Raw genomic sequence first — 19,355 nt, forward strand, 5'->3', positions numbered from 1 at the left:
AATTTTTTTTTTTTTTTTTGCGTTTACCCTCTAAGAGGTCCGATAATCCAAATTTCGACCATGAAGTAAATAAAGTCTGATAAAAAATTATTGAAATTTAGGTTTTCCCGAATAATTTATTTTAGGGAGGAGTTTATTTACCACTTGAGTCTAATATCTTGGCTCAACCGAATTTTCTCTATATATATAAGAGTTGTGATCAAACTCATGTCACTCCTTTAAGTGATTTAAATATTATACCACTTAAATCAATTTATTATTAGCATGGTTCGGGTGAATGGTTGGATTTAGCGAAATTTATTTGACTATCGTTAAGAAATTTATCCACGTTTGTATTTATATTCAAGGGAAAACAATGCAGCCATAATGAAAAATAATTTTACATTGTTATTCAATATCAAAGTATTTCGTCAAATCACTCAACGTCATCTATTTTAATTGTATGACAAGATAAAATGCTTAATTTCTATTAAATGTCGGTGTAAAATTATTTAACATATTTTTATGAGAGTTCAAAAGGTTATGCATAGTAATATTGTGTCTCTTAAGTCATGAATGTGATTTTTAAAAGAATTGATTTTGTCATTCAAAATGGTCAAGCGGCACAGCTTGTTTTTCGTCTACCTTTCAAGTTTCATCTATGTGTAATTATCTTGAATATATATAATATATAATTATACATATTATTAAACTATAGGCAAAATTACACTACAAGTCCTTTATCTTATTTTTTTGTAACACTTTGGTCCTTTATCTTTTTTTTGTAACACTTTGGTCCTTTATCTTTTTTTTGTAACACTTTAGTCCTTTATTTTTTTTATTTGTAACACTTTAGTCCCTTTTTTTGTAACAGTTTGGTCCTTTATCTTTTTTTATTTGTAACACTTTGGTCCTTTATTTTTTATAAATAAATAAGATAAGGACCAAAGTGTTACAAAAAAAAGATATAAAGGACCAAATTGTTACAAAAAAAGATAAAGGGCCAAAATGTTACAAAAAAATAAGATAAAGGACCTTTAGTGTAATTTTGCCTAAACTATATATTTAACGTCTAATAATACCATATATACGATTATTTTAGAGAAACTGAGGAAGGAAAAGAAAGATAAAAAACTGTGGTTTGGTTTTCATTTGCTTTTTTCTTTTCTTGTTCTGTATACCACACTTTGTGTGATTCTCATGTGCTGTGCCATGTTATTATATTGATGTCGTTTTCTGCTATTTTAAAGAATCGTTTGAAATAACTTTCGTTTTTCTCTTTTATTATTATCCTATTTTATTAAATTGATAGAGATTGAAATTTCACACATATAAAGTGGAAATATCGAAGTTCAAATCTCAGTCATAACATCTAACTTAACAATTTCAGTATTCTGCGAGTTGAGCTATAATTTGTACACATTATTATCCTTGTTTTATTAATATGAAGATTGAAAAAATTATCAAATTACTTGGAATTTGAAGTTCTCCGTTCATTTTATTTTTGTTACAATATTATATATGGATAAAATAATTCCGCTGTAGGTTTCGTAAAAAAAAAAAAAAAAATCCATTGTAGGTACCAATAATAAATTAGTAACAATAACAAGTGATTAGCGGTTCGATCTCCGAGTAACTAAAACAGAAAAGTTTTCAATGTGTTTAATTAGTAATTGATAAGTCGGTGGCTATTGCCTCGAAAAATTTGTTAGGCATGCAAAATAGATTCTCTCATTGCAATCAAATTTTCTCGATACACAAGTTTAAAATCGGATTCTGGACTTAAAGGTATATAAATTTCTTGCTACTTTGACCGGTTTATTACTAGCATCTTCATTCATTAAGCAAATAGATTTTTTCTTAGTATATATTTTTTTTAAATAAATGTTAATAATTTTTTTTTTGAAGAAGCATGTTAATAAATTATTTAACCCTTTGACTTTTACTATTAAAAATATAATTAAGCAAATAGTTTATTAATAAAAACCCTATTAAATTATGTTATTCTATTTGTATTGTGCAAGCCGAAAAGTTAAGTTTATATAAACAATAAAGTATAATCAAAGTATTAGAAAAGTCCTCTATAAAAAAAAAAAACAGTATTAGAATAGTCAAGTTTATACTTAGACAAATATACTTTCTTTTTAGTAGAATTTACTTAGACAAATATACTAATATTTTAAAATCCTTGTAAATAAAATTATTTTCGGACAATTTTTTTGAAGAGAATTTATTTTATGAAAATAATCAATATTGAGTGCTTTGCATACTTACAAATTTACAATATATTACACGCATTTAATTTGAATTTCTCTTTTATCTACGCGTGTTAAAAAGAATAATTTTAAAAAACAAGGTAGATTTGTTCAAACGAGTTTAAAAATAGTCCTAACAAAGAGGAGGAAATTCATTTAGCAAGATGGAGCATTTGTCACATGTATCTGAAATAAATGTGTTCATGAATGCTCTTGCGCATATAGATTGTGAGCAGCTGAGATTAGTGTTTTAGGCCCTCCATTTTACCAAAGAATTGACAAGTATTTATCTTTAAAAAAAAAATTCAATATTTTAATAAAGTTCATTATCCAAAAGAATTGACAAATATACTTATTTAAGTGGAGTTTTCAAGAAAAAAAAAATGACATCTAAATTCACCCATTCCTTTGCATGGAGCTAAGTGCAAGGTTTAATAATTATGTTTTTCATTTGTTCACTTTATATTTTGTTATTTATATACCTAAAAGCTTTTTTTTCAACCATAATTCTTAAAACTGCTCCCATTTAAATTTATCCGTGGAAATGAGAAAAAATATCAATTTTTTCTGTCCTAATTTGTAAATTCAAAGAGGTGCAGTTTTGAAGAAATGATGAAATATAAAAGTTTCACTCTATAGTTTGTTTCTTCTATTCAGTTTCTAGTTGATGAGATTGATGAAGAAATTACTTTTTTGTGTGAAGGAAAGGCAAAGGGCCAAAACAATAAAATTTCTCCCTAATTCTAATGAAAATTTCTCTTTAGACGGTAGAGTAACTCTCGTCAATTCGGTACTTTCTAGTTTATCCCTTTACTTTTTCTTGTTTTTCAAGGTACCGGTTTGTGTGTTAAAGGAGATGGTTAATATTCAAAGAAATTTCTTGTGGGGCGGTGGTGTGGATTGTAAGAAGTTGTGTTGGGTTAGTTGGGAAAGAATTTGCCAACCAAAGGATAAAGGAGGATTGGGAATTAGAAATCTAGAATTCTTTAATTTTTCTCTTTTGTGTAAATGGAAGTCGAAGTGTTTGAATGAGACTTTAGCACCGTGGAGTGATCTTTTGAGTTTTCGGTTCTTTCACCGCTAATTTTCTTTGTGGGGAAGGTGCGGTGGGACTAAACAAGTCTTCAATTTGGTGGCGTGATATTTAGAGGATTGGAAATGCATCGGAAGTGGACCGGTTTAGAATTAATGTTAGTAACATTATTGGAGATGGCAAATTAGTCGGATTTTGGAAAGAAAAATGGCTAGGTTCGGAACCTTTACGCGAGTTATTTCGGTCACTGTTTTCTCTTTCAACTAAGCAAGATGCAAGTATCGCGGATATGGGAAAATGGGAAAACTATAGCTGGACATGGCAGCTGTCTTGGACAATTGCGCTGCCTGCTGAAGCTGTTGTAGCAGCTGCTGAGTTGCAGCAGTTGTTGGCAGAGATTAAGCTGTGTAGGGAGCTGCCGGACAGACGCAAATGGATCCCGCTGGTTTTTTTTGGTTCAGTCATGTTATATGTTTCTGCAGAACAGGTTTTCAGTGGAGCTTATTGATGCAAACACCGAAAGGGCGTTAAAGAATCTTTGATTGAAAGATGTTCCGTCGAAAATTAGTATTTTTGGTTGGAGATTGTTGCTTGAAAAACTACCAACAAGAGAGACTTTATTTGGCAAAGGAATCCTCCTCAATCCTCATGAAAGGTGTTGTGTTTTATGTTTTATGGAGGAAGAAGATATCCAACATGTCTTTTTTCGATGTCGGTTCTCGGTAGAAATTTGGAATAGCATCTATAGATGGCTGGGCATCAACTTTATTCAATTTGAAGGGGGATGACATCATTTTAATATGTTTGGTAAAATAGCAAAAGGAAAATATAGGGCCAAGTTTCGTCACCTTATTTGGCTCGCTACGACGTGGTGTATTTGGCATATGCGTAACAACATTGTGTTTAGAGGAGCTTATGCCAATGTGTCTTTCTTGGCGGACCAAATCATTTACATTTCTTGGTTTTGGTTGATGAGAAATTCTTAGATGAGTCATCACCTAAGCATTAATTATTAGCACAACCAATCATATAATTATAAACAGCTGTGCTATATGGTGCGACAGGCACCCCACGAAATTGCACGAACACGTGCGTTACCACTTGCCACCAGTTTCCTTTATTAATAAATTAATATGAAAATAAAATAAATAAAAAATATTGTAGAAAAAATTTTGCACGGGCGTCGGTGTTATTTTGTTCAAGAATGTAAACTACCCACTAATCCTATATCAATCCAAAGCGCGCACTGTTAGGATTTGCCGCCATCAACCATTATTGACAGTTTAATTCACTATCATCGACTCAATATATCTATTGTTGTGGTTGTCGTTTTCGTTGTTTTTATTGCTGTCTATTTTCATTCTGGTTGTCTCCATTGAAGCCTCTGACGCCGTTGTCGTCGTTCTCGTTGTTGTCATCATTGTGGTTCTCGCCGCATAATAACCTCTCCATACCAACACTGCAACTACTCTGCATTTCGTTCAATTCAACAGTGAGTATAATTTATCTTTATTACTTTTCCTTATATTACTAGCTAGAATAATCTTGTTGCCTTCAGTTATAATTAGTTGATTAATTTAAGTTTCTTTCTTTTAAAAATGGTTGCATTATTAGTGGAGAAAAGGATTGCATCTTGTGACGAAGAAGAGACTAGTCATATAAATGAAATTTGTGATGATAAATTGGAAGAGAGTGGTCACATAAATGAAACTTGTGATGATAAATTAGAAGAGAGTTGTAACACAAATGAAGATGAAGAGCCTAAGGTTGGAATGATATTTAGTTCTCAAGAAGAAGTTACCAAATATTACAAGAATTATGCTAGGTGTATGGGTTTTGGAGTTAGTAAAATCAGTTCAAAAAATGGAGATGATGGAAAAAGATACTTTACTCTAGGATGTAGTCGTGCAAGAAGCTACGTGAGTAATTCAAAAAACCTTTTAAAGCCAAATCCTATCACAAAATCACAATGTAAGGCTAGAGTAAATGTGTGTGTGTCTTTAGATGGAACAGTTACAATTTCAAGAGTTTCTCTTGAGCATAATCATGAATTAAGCCCAAGCAAATCAAGATATTTTAGATGCAACAAGAATCTAGATCCTCATATAAAAAGAAGGTTGGAGCTTAATGATCGAGCTGGGATAAATGTAAGCAGAAATTTTCGGTCTATGGTTGTTCAAGCGAATGGGTATGATAATCTTACCTTTGGGGAAAAAGATTGTAGAAACTACATAGACAAATTAAGGAGACTTCGACTTGGGATAGGAGATGCTGAAGCTATTCGAAACTATTTTGTTGGAATGCAAAGAAAAAATAGTCATTTTTTTTATGTAATGGATGTTGATGACTCAAGTCATTTAAGAAATGTATTTTGGGCAGATGCCAGATGTAGAGCTGCTTATGAGTATTTTGGTGAAGTAATAACATTTGACACCACTTATTTAACTAATAAATATGACATGCCTTTTGCTCCTTTTGTTGGAGTAAATCATCACGGTCAATCAATTTTGTTAGGTTGTGCCCTATTGTCGAATGAAGATACTGAAACTTTTACTTGGTTGTTCACTACATGGTTAGCATGTATGAATGGGCGTGCACCAAATGCTATAATTACTGATCAGGATAGAGCAATGAAGAATGCAATTGAGGCTGTCTTTCCAAAAGCTCGGCATCGGTGGTGCTTGTGGCATATAATGAAAAAGGTTCCAGAAAAATTGGGTAGACACTCTGATTATGAGTCTATCAAAATACTTTTGCATGATGCTGTATATGATTCATCGAGCATAAGTGATTTCATGGAGAAGTGGGAAAAAATGATTGAAAGTTATGAATTGCATGATAATGATTGGTTGAAAGGGTTGTTTGATGAGCGACATCGTTGGGCTCCCGTGTATGTGAGAGACACATTTTGGGCTGGAATGTCAACTACACAACGAAGTGAAAGTATGAACTCATTTTTTGACGGGTATGTGAACTCAAAGACAACATTGAAGCAATTTGTTGAACAATATGATAATGCATTAAAAGATAAAATTGAAAAGGAAAACTTGGCTGATTTCCATTCGTTCAATAGAATTATTGCTTGTATAAGTTTTTATGGATTTGAGTCACAATTCCAAAAGGCTTTTACCAATGCAAAATTCAAAGAGTTTCAAGCAGAAGTTGGTGCTATGATGTATTGTCGTGCTTCCTTTGAAAGAATAGAGGGTTTAAGTTCAACATTTTGTGTTACAGAAAGTAAAAAAGTATTTGATAAAGTTAAAAACATAATGTTCATGGTATCATTCAATGAGAAGGACTTTGAAATACATTGTACATGTTGTTTATTTGAGTTTAAAGGTATTTTATGCAGACATATCCTTTGTGTTCTTAATCTCACGGGTAAAACTGAGTCAGTGCCATCTTCTTATATATTGCCAAGGTGGAGGAAGGATATTAAGAGGAGGCATACACTTATAAAATGTAGTTTTGATCAGTTAGCCGGAAATGAAGAGTTGCAGCGTGTTAGTAAAGCTTGTGATGCCTTTTACGAAGTTGCTTCTTTGGGGATACAAACTGAAGATGATCTATTGAAAGTGATGAATTGGATCAAAGACTTGAAAATTGAGTTGACATGTAAACAAAGTCCTCCAGAGGTTATTGAAAGAGATAGTTTGGTTCAAAAGCAGAGGAATAAAATTCTTGACCCTAAAGAGGCTCGAAGTAAAGGGCGTCCTCCTTTCAAAAGGAAGGCTTCTAAGGTTGATCAGATTGTAAAAAAGAAGCTTGTTGGAAAGAAAACTCAAAAAAGAAACAAAAAAAGCAACAATTATCAAAGTCAAGAAGAGGTAATCTTGAAATTTTCAAGTTTAATTATTTTCTCTACTTACACATAATAAAATGTATGTCTAATTTCATTTTTTATGGCAGGGACCTAGTATATCTAAAGCTCAAGATTATGAAGATTTTTCTACATCTCAGAGCATTGATCTTAATGTGATTGGCACACAAGAGAGCATTCAAGTAAATAAAATTTTAGCTCCCTTCAATCCAAATCAAAAATATATTGATGATGCTAATCAGGTGAAAATAGATATAGAAAACTCCTCAGTTATAATTGTACAAATAAATTTATGTTATGAAAATACTCATTCAAGATATAATTGTTTTAGGCTCCAAACTATTCTCAAAGCATAAACAGTAATATTTCGTATTCAGAACTTTTACAGGTATTGATTTTTTTTTTGGCAATATCGTCAAGTTTTAATATACTCCTATTTCAATTTTAATACAAGTCACTAATTATTTCATTCATGTGCTCTTTTTGCAGGCACAACATCATATAAATGATCGCCCATTATCATGATGCAGTGGAGATGTGTGAGTTTTATTCATGTTGGGGTGCTCCCAGGCATGTGTGAAGAGGGTAAAAATTGAATTCATAGTGTAGGGGAAGTCCTACTATTTCAACTGTGTAATTTTCCTGCATATTTGCATTTTCTCTATTGTGGGGCAGTATGTAAGTTTCAGGCTGTGGCTGAGTTTGTCGGGATGAACTGCTTGTGTAGCTTTATTATTGAATGGTTTAGTTTTGATTTTGGCATCATTTTGGCTTTAATGTTACTAGACCTCATTTATGTTTTTAAGCATTTTATGGCTTTAATACAATGGATTTTTTAATTTCCATCATTTTTATGTAATTGATTTTGAAACACAGATTACCAATCATATTGAAACTTGATTTCTGAAAGCATCAATCTTCAATATATTCAAATATTACAACAATGTACATACATTAACAATGTAATATAACTTTTTACAATTATGCCTCTATATCACTTGCATCTAAATTGTGATTCACTCCATCTGCCTTCAATGCCAATTCCTTGTTGACGAAGTATTTTAACCGAAATTATTATGCGGTTGACTCTCTAGTCGCACATATCAGCATAGCACGTCGTCTTTGTTTAGCAATTGTGCACTATTTTGATCTTGAGTAGTAGTTTATTAATGGTTGCTACCTATTTAACTCCTTCCCTTGCAATTTTAACCTGTTAGAGTGCTAGACTGCTATTCATGGAAAACCTGCAAAACACAACCATACATGCTACAAAACAGCAGCCATTGTCAACAATAAACACTAATTCATCACTGTCATCGATTCTTTATATCTATTGCGGCCGGTTCATCTCTATTGTTGCCTTTATTGTTGTTATTATTGTTCTTTTATCTCTATCTCCATTGTTTCCATTTCACACAATCACCCTGCTGCACATTGCAAAACAACCAAGCTTATTATAACTATATTTACTTCTTTTTTTTTATTTGGAAACAACTTTATTAGAATAAAACCTTGAGTATAAAGGCAAGGCAACAAACAGAACCTGCATAATACAGCAGGAGTAACAAAACAAAATCCAAACACACACTTGGAAACAACAACTCTCAATCAACCAACTAAGCTACACAAGCACTTCTAACAAGATCCTAAAAAAACCAGTTTCACATAATCTAATCTAACACTTAATCCAACACACCAAGTTCAATTTAGCTTATAATGCCAAGTGCCAACAATGAGTTTTGCAGCAAGTGACTTGTAGACGAACTCCATCACCTACAAAAATCAGAGAATATCAAAGGCAGACAAAAAGAAGAGAGTAGTATACTGTTACTGAACCGAAGAGAGTTATACGGTTACTGTAACACATGAGAGGGTGGTTGAGTTGAACGGCGGTGGTTAGGTTAGAGAAATCGATTTGATAGAGATCAGAATTGTGACGAAGGATTAAGCTTAAATTGAAATTGAAAGAGTTTTTGAGATGAAGGTTGATGAAGTTGATGCTATCGATTAAGGAACGAATTGATTTTGAAGTCGATCGGACTCGGAGAAGAGATGGAACCGGTAAGAGGGAGAGTATGTTGGTGAATAATTCCGGTGGAATGTTTGTCATCGACGATGAGATTAGGAAGTGATTTTGATTTAAGCGATTTTTTGGTGTTCGTCATCTGCTCTTCTGCAGAAATCTTTGGTATGATCCTCAACATCTGTTGGTTTCGATTTCGATTTGATCCTCACGGTTGTGGAACGATGGCGATGGCGTTGTTGATTGTAAGGAAGGAGGGTGAAGGGATGAAGAGGACGTATTTGCGGTGAACAATTTAGGGTTAATTTGGGCATTTTGTCTATGGATGAATTTAAGAGAGTGGCCCCATCAGGATGCCATGTCACTCGCGGGATTTTCACGACAACAACTCTCGTGCCTTTCAGCATTTTCCAATTATAAATAATTAATTTACTAAATACTTACTAGTAATTAATGAAGTAGGCATTAAAATCAAATCTCTTCTCTTTTTTTTTTTGGTACATCAAATCTCTTCTCTAAAATTAAGGAAAAAAAACGTGTGCATTATATAATTATTTTTCCAATCCCTCATATTTTTCTTGTTCCGGCTCTATTTTTTATTTTTCGTTTATTTCTTTTTTTATTTGATATTTTTCGTTTATTTCTTTTGGTTTGTTTAAATATTTTTCGTTTTTTTTTTACGAAAATATTTTCGTTTATTTCTTGTTCCTATTATTTATTTTTTTTAGAAATTGTTCCAATCATGTTATTTTGCACTATTTCATTATATTTTAAGTTTACCTAGGTGAAGAATGATTTAATTGACAAAATAAGTTATTGATTATAAGTTAGTTCAACCATTAATTTTACTAAACACTATAAATTGAATTAGTAAGCTTATTGACTATAAACTACCTTATAATTTATTTGTTATGAACTCATCGATAATTTTTTTTTGAACTCATCGATAAATTTGTTTATCAACTATTTAATTTTTTTTTGAACTCATCAATAGTTTGCAGTCTATAAATTTCCCAAAAAAATAGAGAAAAAATAATTGAAACAAATAATAAATAAATAAATAAAATTAAAAAAGAGGGCTTAGTTAGAAACAAAAAAAAATTGAGCGATTAGAATTTTTTTTATTTATAAAGTGCACATGTTTTTTTTCTTTCCTTATTGGTAGAGATTTGGTTTTAATTACTACTCTATTAATTAGTTGTAATTATTTCATAAATTAATTATTAATTATTTGTAATTATATGATTGGTTGTGCCTAATCATTAATGCTTAGGTGAGTACTCACCTAAGAATTTCTCGCAAAATACTGTCATGCTAGAACTAGTTCACATATATACTCAATGATTCTTTAAATAAATAAATAAAATTCTATAATTATATTTTTTCTTAAACAAAAGGAAACAAAAAACTTCATAACTATATTTAAACAAATAATTATAGAACCTGTATTTCCAAAAAATTTAAAGAATCGAAACCTTTAACTTTGTACATACCAGATTGAATCATAATCTGCCATAAAATTTATAATGACCAAATAACCAAATATATATATATATATATATATATATATATATATATATATATATATATATATATATATATATATATATATTAATTCCTTGTTTACCTTATTTCTCAAAATAAAGTTTGTGTACAAGAATTCATGTGAATCAATAGTAATTTCAAACATAAAATAAACTGTATATCAATATTTGAAACTTAGATCAAATTCAAATAAGTTTAATTTTCAAATCACCAAATTAACTCAAATTTAAAATCTTATTTGCTATAACAATGGCTAGATAGTATAACAATATAACAAATTTTATGGACAAGTTAAACCGAATCATTTGATTTGAAAATTGAAAATCACCTAAATCAAATTCAAATCTTATTTTTAGACAACAAACTTTATGAGTTAAATAAATAAAAGTCAAATATTTGATTTGAACGCCGAAAATTAACCAACTCATAATTTAAATCCTTATTATATGGCATCAGACTGAATTTGCCATATATGAATACACACTTCACTGTAATCATATCCAAAATTTTGAAAAAATAAAATAAAAATTTCTTCACAGTCTATAAAAGGTCAACACTCAATATTACTTATATGCTTTAAAACACACTTATATTATATACCAAAACTTCTGCATAAAGTTTAGTATATCCAAAACTCAATTATGTACCATGATTTTAAATTCAACTTTTTAAAAATATTAAAATTGCATTAATGTAGAATCCCTGATACTGAAGAAAATCATGAGAAGACAATTTTGCTGTGGGTGTGGATTCAAGGGAATGGACCAAGATTCACAATTATCCACTTATATAATTTAATAGCAACAAACATGAATGCTAGTGGTCCGATAATTGGGGTACAGATTACTATTAGTTTGTTAAATAAAAAAAAAAATAGAATAAAAAAAACTATATTTAAATTTAAGATTAAATATATCTGCCGGTCCAATTTTATTTTTTTTTTGGATAAAAAGAGGGCCGAAGCCCAGCAAAGGAATTAAACTACAATAAGTCTAGGGGTCGCTATCCCCATAACATCAGCTAATAACAAAGAACTCAGTTGAGCTGGACAATGCTCATAGATCATCAAAGTACCCTCTTGCTGACATCCAATATTAGTCAGCGCATCCGCACACTTGTTTGCTTCACGATAGGAATGACAAATTTTGATCTCCCAATCTAACTCAAGAAACCGACGTATTTGTTGAACTAATCTCCAACCCACCACACTTCCTTTATTTCCATTTTTTAAAGTATAAACAACAACCATGGAATCAACTCTCAATTCGACCTTTTTGAATCCACGCTCCCAAGCTAGCCTCAACCCTTCGTATACCCCCCATAGCTCTGCTTCATACGCGCTACAATTCCCTAATTTTTTGGAAAAACCTCCACACCAATTACCTTGACATTCACGGATGAGACCACCACAGCCTCCTAGTTGATTATCCTTGCTTGCTCCATCAGTATTTAAGCACACCCAGCCATTTATAGAAGGCTTCCATGCAATAGATACACATACACTAGCAGTACTGTTACTGTTATGCATTACTTTATTTTGCATTGCATTCATATAATATGTTGTCCATTTATAAACCTCCTTCCAAGGTTGGACTGGTCTCATAAAAGTAGCATCATGCTCTTCACTATTCCTCCATTTCCAAAGCATATGACAGCTAGTTGCCCAAAAAGCATTCCATGGCACTGTCACGTGATCTTTCCCAAGCTCCTTAGTGATATTAAAGGTAATCCACTCTTGATGCTGCAAATTGAAAAATGTTGTCCTCACTTCCATTCTTAAAACATTGCACCAAATAGCCTTAGCTAAAGGACAATCCCTTAAAATATGAAGAACATCTTCTATTTCATCCACACAATGGTTGCACCATGGACCACCAAGATTCATCTTACTCTTTCGATAATTAGTGAGAATCCGATTATGTTTGACCAACCAAATAAAGCTTCGAATTCTCTCCGCCACCGTAATTCTCCAAATTTTAGCCCATATAGTATCATCAAAATTTTCAGTAAAATTGCATATCATAAGATATGCAGAGGAAACCGAAAATTCACCATTCTTGTCACCCTTCCACCCTCGTTGATCCATACCATTATCATCAGTAGGTGGTAAAATGGCCCACAGTCTTCGCACTATTGTATGTGGTAGCCAAGATTGAAGCATTTGATAATTCCATTGCCCATGTTCGTCTACTAAATCCTTCACCCTCATATCATTTAAATTCTCTGGAACACGTACTTGTAATTCATCAATAGATTTATCAACAAAAATCCATCTATCCTTCCAAGCTTGCACCAATTCTCCATTCCCTACTGACCATACGGTAAATTCATCCAGCTCCTTCCACATGGCCGATAATGACTTCCATAAACTTGAATCGTGATTTTTAGCTACAATACTATCTAAATTCGGATGCTCTCTAGCATATTTTCCTTTAAGCACATCAATCCAAAGAGCACTATCACCCCGCTTCATACTCCAACCCAACTTCATAAGGCAAGCTTTATTCATGTTATGTAAACGACGAATCCCTAAGCCTCCAAGACTTTTAGGCAAAGTAATTGTATCCCAACTCACCGCATGATACCTTCTTTCATTCTCTGCCTCTCCCCATATGAAGCTACGTTGCATCTTCTGAAGTTGTTGTAGACACGATTTGGGAATGTTTGCGGTCATCATTGGATAAATTGGAATAGCTTCTATAGTAGCTTTGGATAGTGTAATACGACCAGCCAAAGAAAGTTGCTTCGCCTTCCATGAAGACAACTTGGATTTCACTTGAGCAAGGAGATAATTATAATCAGATTTTCGAGGGGCTCTTCCAACCAATGGAACACCTAGGTACTTACCCATAGACTGAGTAACTCGAAATCCTGAGATATTTGCCAATTGGTCACGTGTGTGTTGTTGAACATTCTTGGAGAACATAATGCTTGTTTTCTCTTGTGATACTTCCTGTCCGGACATCGAGCAGAAAATATCAAGAATATGCATTACTTCCCGCATTTGATCTTCCGAAGCTTGAGCAAAGAGTAATAGATCGTCCGCAAACATTAAGTGAGAAATCAAAGGACCGCTCCTACCCGCTTTCATAGGCTTCCATTTACCTTCATGCACTGCTTGACTAATTAGATGCGATAATTTATCCAGACAGAGAACAAAAAGATAAGGCGAAATAGGATCACCTTGACGAATGCCTCTTTGTGGAGCAAAATACTCAGCCCTCTCTCCATTCCACTTGACATTGGTACGAACACTAGTTACCGACGCCATCACAACATTAATCCATTCTACCGGGTAACCAGTTTCTTGAAGAACATGATGAATAAATTTCCAATTAAGCTTATCATATGCCTTGAAAAGGTCCACCTTGATTACAAAGAAACCCACTTTACCATTCATTTTACACATACTATGAGCCATTTCTTGAGCCACTATGATGTTTTCATGAATACTTCTCCTTGGTATGAACCCAGTTTGGTTTGGAGAAATTATTTTTGAGATTGAATCTTTGATACGATTCGTCATAACCTTGCTCACTATTTTGTACACCGTATTGCACAAAGATATTGGCCGGAATTGATTAATAAACTCAGGCTGATCAATCTTTGGAATGAGACAAATATCCGTAACATTGACATCATTTAAAAGCAAAGGATTAGCCCACACTTTTTTGACAAAATCACAAACACTCATACCTACTATTTCCCATGCTTTCTGATAAAAACCCGCTGGAAAACCATCCGGACCTGGAGCTTTCCATGGATGCATGCTAAAAACAGCCATACGGACCTCCTCATCATCAATGTCTCTGCGAATGTGTTGAAATTCCTCTGCAGTCAATTCCGGATAAGACAAAGCAGTTTGGAACCAGTTATCTGCACTATCATTTGTAGTAAAGAGACTTTTATAAAAGTTATTCGCTAGCTCCTTCAACTTATCTCGATCTTCAACCCAACTACCATCTGCATCTCGTAGCATAAGCACTTTGTTCTGACGTCTTCTAGTTACAGCCTTGAGATGGTAATACTTTGTATTTCTATCACCATCTGCAAGCCATCGCGCTCGAGACCGCTGGTACCACATCAACTCCTCTTGTTTGAGGATATGCTCCAATTCTCTTTGAAGCTTATATTCTAAACGCTGAAGATATTTGTTACTGCAACCTTCATACACTCGCCTCTGAATACCACCAATTCTAGCTATCAACTCCCTCTTCTGACCGAGAACTCGATCAAAAGAAAGATGTTTCCACTTTCCCATTTCTTGAGCCACATCCACAAGCTGGTTACAAATATTATCATAATCTTTCCAACTAGCTCGCAGCATATCCATAAAAGAATCCTCTAGTAACCAAGCACTCTCAAATTTAAAGTGCTTAAGTCTGCGAGGATTGTCGATGCCAAAAGGATAAATGAGTAAAGGATGATGGTCCGAAAAATCAATCCTCGCAAGAACTTTGACAACTGCATGGGGAAAGGCAAGCCGCCAATTATCATTCACTAAGGCCCTATCCAATCTTTCAAAAATTCTCTCACCTCCACGAAAAATAGGGCCTCGCCATGTAAATCTAGAGCCAATTGATCCACAGTCCATTAGATGGCAAGCATTCATTCGATCCACAAATCTATCACATCTGCCTTAAAATGTCGTTGAAAGTGTCTCATAAGAACTTCAACATCCACTATACTACCTTTCCAAGCAACAATTATACCCCCTGAATAGCCATTGGCATTTGAAAATTGAAATCCATCAAAACCCAACAGCTGAAAAGTGCGTCGCAAATTTTCTGCGTCTGTTCTCGTTTCCATGATAATTATAATAGCAGGTTTATGTTTGTCCAAATACTGCTTACAATTACGATAGAAAGCCGAACTTGCTGCACCTCTACAATTCCACACCATAATATTAGAACTCATCATAAAAATTCTAGAGAAAAATAAAACAAATTATATTCATGCTTGGTTATCCACATTTGGAGTCTCAGGCACTATCTCCATATCGGATTCTTCCACATTTGGTTCACCATGATCCTTATCATGTTCAAAAACCTCAATATCTCTCACCTTATGTCCACCTTTGCTTTGTATTAAGGATGTATCATGTTGAGTGGGAGAAAGTAAAGGGCTCTCTATAGAAGTTACACTTATCTTGTCCCCTCCATTTATTCCTGGGTCACGGTGGTATTCAAAGTGGACTTTTTCTTGGTTGTTAGACCCATGCAATTGTATATTAGGAAGCAACATTTGTCCCTTTCCCATATGGGCTTGTAAAGCTTCACCTTGTTTGAAAATTGGATTGTTGAAAAAATTTGTAATTTGAGAATGGTCAATTAACTTAGCATAGTTCTCCATTTTTTTACTCATAGGTGTAACTTTCTTGTCTTTAAATGTCACTCGTGCAGCTGTGATGTTCTGGTTTTTGTTTACTCGCTCTCCACCTTTAGTACTTTCCTTGTGTGCTTGGATCTCACTCGTGTTATTCCTCTCTCGCTCCACTTGATTGCTAGTTTGACTTTTTGGTTGCTTGGATTTCACATTAGAAGTGTGAACTTCTTTGTCTGTATTATCATTAACCTTCAGCGAATTCTCCCTCATAACTTCCTCTTGCTGATCCGAACCGTCCCCTAAGATAGAAAAACGAGATCCTGAATTTTCCACGGTTGTCGTGCCTCGTTCAGTCCCTTTTTGAGCATTGTTTACTCCAGCCGTTGTTGTTGCATCCTTCGGCTTCCTTTGTCTGCGAGGTTTATGCACTACTGTCCATGGACCTTCAGCCCTTGTCATGGAAGCCCCTTCATTGTTCACTATCCCTTTCTCACCACCTCCTTTCTCACCAGCAGTTTTCACTTTCTCCGGACACCCCTCCACATAGTGTCCAAATCTTCCACAAGTAAGACATAATAAATGAAGGCCCTCATACTCCACCTTATATTGTCTTTCCTTAAGTGTAAACATTGCTAACAATGGCTTGCTCAAATCAACTTCAACACATAATCTAGCATACTTTCCCCTCTCTTGTAACAAGGTGTTCTTGTCCACTTTCACTGTCTTGCCAATCCTGTTACCAATAAAGTGGAGAATACGTGAATCATAATATTCAATAGGTAGTCCTGAGAATCGTACCCACACCGCTGTTGAGGTGGTAACTGCAGTGGCAGGGTTGAAATTAGGGCTCCATGGACGAACCACCAAGTAGTGATCATAGATAAGCCATGGACCCTCCATCATAGCTCTGCATTGATCCTCCCAACTTGTGAAAGTCACCAAATAGAAATCATGACTTAAGTCAACTATTTGAATAATTCCTCTTCTCACCCACATCTGCTTCAACCTTGTCTCCAAAGCTTTGTACCCTATCTTCCTACCAAGCAACTGCACAATGACTCCTTGTTTCCATGGTCGCTGTATGCGTTGCTCTTCCTTCTCTGAGAACTTGAAAATAGGGCAATCTACTTCCCCCACCTTCTGTTCCTCTATCGTCCCCTCCACACCAGCAATATCATCCTCATTCATATCGATTCCCGCTGTCCCTCTAGAGCCTTCCTTTTCACCGTTAATGTTGTCTTGTGAACCAAGCACGGTTTCTTTATATGATAAAGATCTCCTCTCTTTATGTTTCTGATGGACCAGCTCTCTGTCATCTTCTTCAAAGGATTTGCTACTGGTTGTTGCTTCATGATTGTGTTCATGGTTTTTAATCTTTTTGGCACTTCTTTCTCTTTGATCGATTTCATCACGCGGCGGCGCGTGTTGGTCTGCCGGTCCAATTTTATCTAAACAAAAATAGTCCGAAAATCAAGGGACAGATAACCACTAGTATCCCAAACAAAGAGAGAAAATTATAACAACTTAAATCCGATCGAGATGGAATAATACGAATCTTTAAGGAAGATAATTATTAATGATGATAACAATCAACATCCATATTAGAAAGAAAAAAACTGAATCAAATATGAAGAATTGACTCAAACTTGTTTTATGAAACCATGACTTAAACTTGTTTATTAGTTTAATGCAAGTACTAAAGCAAAATTAATAAAGAAAAAGTATTTAAAGGTTTCACTTAAGATAAGTTCTGAATCAATTTTAAGTTACAAGAACATTGATTATTCAGTGAGGAAACTCCAAAGTAATTATTTTTCAAATACTTAACTCAATGATATGTACTAGTGTTGCTACAAATTAATTTCAAAATTGATTTTATTATGCATAGTAAACCATTATACATGTGTCTCAAAGAAAAATTCATACTGCATAGGCAGGGAAAATACAAAAGTTAACATTGAAAAGAAAAATCTCGTCGACACGTATTGATGAACAAATCAAAAATTCAAAAACTATGAAACTACATATTTTCGATCAATTACCGAATGTTGCACATAGGGAAAATATGAATTCCGCAGCATAAATAATTCTTAATTTTGCCTTAATTAATTGACATGATACCAATTGATAGTTTTAATAATTAATTTACCAATTAATTACATACAAGTCATGCTCTTATACAAAAGTGCGGAAGCTAGATAGAACAAAAGGAGGATGCATATGTAAACTGAATCTACTATATGTCAATTGATTAGAGATATCAGAAATACCTGGATCCATTGAGAAAGTCCTTTAGCAATAGTCTTGAAACACGAAAGGTTAGACGAGCAACACGTACTCGTTGGCTAGTGTGGTTCTTCCTCAACCGATACTCCTTATGCCTTGAATTCTCTTCAGATGGGGAGAAAAGGTTATTTGCTTGTGTACGGTATATTGGGAACCATAGCCTATATATAATGTGATGGCCAATTAGGGTTCCCATTATTCTGAAATTGGTCATCCTGACATCCACTCATAATTTCGTCCATATCCACTAATTAGTTTATTAATTAATATCTTAATAAAAATCCATTTTAGCCTTTTAACTTTATCTGATCACTTATCAACTAAGGCTCTTATTATGATAAATAGCTAATATAATTAATTTAAATATAAATGTCCACATAACAATTATTGAAATATAATAATTAAATATTAAATATTCCAACACCACCTCCTCCCACCTCATGGACGGTGTCTACCTTATGTTTGGCTGCAAGCCTTTGTGAATAGTGAATAATGGTTAGGTTGCATCATTTATGACTTTAAAGTCAGGCATTGAATTTTATACAACTATGTGACCTATTTGAACGAACTAGCTAGCTTGTAGTACTCCATTATGCCATCATTTTCATTTGATATAAAAATTATCATTGTTCTTTTAAGTATGATTTAGGATTAGGATTAACTGCTTTTAGATTCTATTCTTAATTGTTTAGAGAAGTTTTTTTTTTTTGACACAAGAAGATGCTTATTCTATGTATTGTGTAATATTAGTATTAATTTATTTAAAAGTAATCAAAGGATTATAGTTCCTTCAAAATCAAAAATGGTCGGTACCATAATTTTTTTAGATCAAGAATGATTTTAGTTACCATATGAGTGACAATGATCTTAATACTCTCTTGAAAGGAACCGTAAAAAAAAAAATATATAATTGCAACTCCTAATCCATCAAACAAATTCAAAATTATTTCAAACTCAAAACCTCACAATTGTGCGTGAGAGTTTCAATAGCACTTGTCATTTCATCTACGGAAAGGCCCTAAAATTGACACAAAAAACAGCCATCCAATAGTAAAGCCCTAAAATTGACAAACAAAAAAAAAACAGCCA

At 33.5% G+C, this 19,355-nt stretch overlaps 1 protein-coding gene across 1 annotated transcript; it reads left to right on the plus strand.

Moving 5' to 3' along the window:
• Positions 1-4,865: 4,865 nt before the first annotated feature.
• LOC123904580 (protein FAR1-RELATED SEQUENCE 4-like) lies at positions 4,866-7,612 on the plus strand. The gene is made up of 4 exons (XM_045954225.1): positions 4,866-7,094; positions 7,177-7,329; positions 7,419-7,475; positions 7,577-7,612. The coding sequence occupies exons 1-4, from the start codon at positions 4,866-4,868 to the stop codon at positions 7,610-7,612; spliced, it is 2,475 nt and encodes an 824-aa protein (XP_045810181.1).
• Positions 7,613-19,355: the final 11,743 nt, after the last annotated feature.

This window comes from Trifolium pratense, linkage group LG2, assembly GCF_020283565.1.
Source record: "Trifolium pratense cultivar HEN17-A07 linkage group LG2, ARS_RC_1.1, whole genome shotgun sequence".
Classification (NCBI taxonomy): Eukaryota; Viridiplantae; Streptophyta; class Magnoliopsida; order Fabales; family Fabaceae; genus Trifolium; species Trifolium pratense.

Coding starts and splice junctions, on each gene's coding strand:
- LOC123904580 (XM_045954225.1), top strand. CDS start 4,866: ATGGTTGCATTATTAGTGGAGAAAAGGATTGCATCTTGTGACGAAGAA. Junction 7,095..7,176: donor ATTATCAAAGTCAAGAAGAG/GTAATCTTGAAA, acceptor TTTTTATGGCAG/GGACCTAGTATATCTAAAGC. Junction 7,330..7,418: donor ATATTGATGATGCTAATCAG/GTGAAAATAGAT, acceptor TAATTGTTTTAG/GCTCCAAACTATTCTCAAAG.